The 2,398-nt window shown below is 19.3% G+C and overlaps 1 protein-coding gene across 1 annotated transcript, besides 9 other annotated features; it reads left to right on the forward strand.

Moving 5' to 3' along the window:
- Positions 1-310: a repeat region.
- Positions 311-319: 9 nt separating this feature from the next.
- Positions 320-414: a sequence feature (AT_rich).
- Positions 415-436: 22 nt separating this feature from the next.
- Positions 437-602: a microsatellite.
- Positions 442-558: a microsatellite.
- EDI_158930 (uncharacterized protein) lies at positions 534-2,015 on the forward strand (the record flags this gene model as incomplete). The annotated part of the gene is made up of 1 exon (XM_001735906.1): positions 534-2,015. One exon carries the CDS (start codon positions 534-536, stop codon positions 2,013-2,015), a length of 1,482 nt encoding a protein of 493 aa, XP_001735958.1.
- Positions 665-743: a sequence feature (AT_rich).
- A 9-nt stretch (positions 2,016-2,024) lies between the features above and the next one.
- Positions 2,025-2,060: a sequence feature (AT_rich).
- Positions 2,061-2,073: 13 nt separating this feature from the next.
- Positions 2,074-2,140: a microsatellite.
- A 28-nt stretch (positions 2,141-2,168) lies between these two features.
- Positions 2,169-2,294: a microsatellite.
- A 63-nt stretch (positions 2,295-2,357) lies between these two features.
- Positions 2,358-2,398: a repeat region.

Consider the following 2,398-nt stretch of genomic DNA (forward strand, 5'->3'; position numbering starts at 1 on the left):
TTCTTGTTATTCTTTTAATTTTCTTTTGAATTTCTTTTGTCGTCAACCATTTAGATTTATTGTTTGTATAATGTTTATTATCATTATATTTACATTGTTTCTTATTTGTTTTTATTTGTATTCTTCTTTTTCTATTCACTTTTTTCTTGTTATTTCTTTTATCATAATTATTATGCATTCTATTGTTATTTCATTCTTTTCTTTGAACTTGAATATCTGTTTGTTGATTGATTTTCTTTACAATACTCTATGGTATTACTCAATAAACATTACAACAAAATATAATGTATATTCTGAATTGATAAAAGGACATCTAATGATAAATAAAATATAAAATAAAATGAAATATTTAATAATTATAATTTATTAAAAATAAAAATAATTATCATTTTATTTTATTTCTTATTATTTATTGTTTTTCATAACAAATATCAATTAATAAAAATAGAAAAATGATAAAATAATAAAAAAGAAGAAATTAAAATATAAAAATAAAAGAACTAATAAAACAACTAATAAATAATAAATCAATAATGAAATTAGGATATAATGAAATAATGATAGTATCAATGTATTTTAATGACATTAATGATTTTATTAATTTAGAAATAGGAATTAAAAGATTTCAAGGAAACATGGAACGATTTCATTTTAATCCAATTCCATTAAATAAATATTCAAGAAAATTATTTACTAATATTGAAACATTTCATATTTATAATAAAAATGATAAAATATTTAATGATGGAAGAATAATTAAACAAGTAATATGGTATTTAGTAAATTATTCAAAATACTTACAAGAAAAAGAACAAGGAAATATCTGTAAAAATATAGAATATACAGAAGAAGATAGAAAATCATATGGGAATACAATACCACCAGAAGTTAAATCAGTTGGAGATTATTGTTTTTATAATTGTGATGAATTAACAACAATTAATATTCCATCGTCAATTAGTAAAATAGGAAATGGTTGTTTTAATGAATGTTCGTCATTAAAATCTATTAATATACCAACAACAATTAGTAAAATAGGATATTATTGTTTTAATGAATGTTTATCATTAACATCAATTAATATACCAACAACAATTAATGAAATAGGAAATGAATGTTTTAATGGATGTATATCATTAAAATCAATTAATATACCTTCATCTGTTAGTAAAATAGATAAAGATTGGTGTTTTTATGAATATTCATCATTAACATCAATGAATATAGATAATCTACAATTTGTAAGTAAAGAAAGAATATTTATGAATGAACCAGTGTTAGTTAGTATTGAAATACCAGAAAATTTACAAATAATTAATGGAAAGAATATAGAAAAGAAAGATATTAATGAATTTATTATTCCTTCTTCAATTACTAAATTAGAACATCGCTGTTTTTCAAGATGTTCAGCATTAAAAACAATTAATATACCATCTTCAATTAATGAAATAGGAAATGAATGTTTTAATGAATGTTTATCATTAACATCTATTACTATACCAACAACAATTAGTAAAATAGGAAATAGATGTTTTAGAGGATGTTCGTCAATAATATTTATTAATATACCAACACATGTTAGTAAATTAGGAAATGAATGTTTTTATGAATGTTCATCATTAAAATCTATTAATATACCAATATCAATTAATAAAATAGGAAACTGTTGTTTTTATGGTTGTACAACATTAACATCTATTAATATACCAACACCAATTAGTAAAATAGAAGGTGGTTGTTTTTATGAATGTAAATCATTAACATCAATTAATATACCAACAACAATTAATGAAATAGGAGATGATTGTTTTAATAGATGTTCATCATTAACATCAATTAATATACCTTCATCTGTTAGTAAAATAGGAGATTGGTGTTTTAGTTATTGTTTATCATTAACATCAATTAATATACCATCATCAATTACATCATTTGGAGATGGATGTTTTTATGAATGTGGATGTGAAGAAGAATTAAAGAAAAATGAAAGAATACCAAGAAATTGTTTTAAATGATGATGAATGAAATAAAAATATAATAAAAGAAATACAATATAAATTGAAGTAGAAGTAAATTATAATTGATTATCATTTATATTATTATTATTCTTTTCTTATTTATTCTTTTTGATATTATTCTTTTCTATCTTATTGATTGATATATCATTCTTTATATTTATTTTATAATTCTTTTTTTATTCTTTATTTCTTTTTATTCTTATTTTTATATTCTTATTCTTATCTTTCTTTTTTTATTTCTTTTATATCTTTTATTTTATTTTATATCTTTATTTTCTTTTGTTTATTATTTCTCATTTATTTTATCCTATTTATCCTCCTTACTATTTATTTTATTTTGGTCATTTTATCAATTCAGAATATACAACAAATTTTGTAGC

The sequence above is a fragment of the Entamoeba dispar genome, genomic scaffold (genome assembly GCF_000209125.1).
Source record: "Entamoeba dispar SAW760 scf_1105229459533 genomic scaffold, whole genome shotgun sequence".
NCBI lineage: Eukaryota > Evosea > Mastigamoebida > Endamoebidae > Entamoeba > Entamoeba dispar.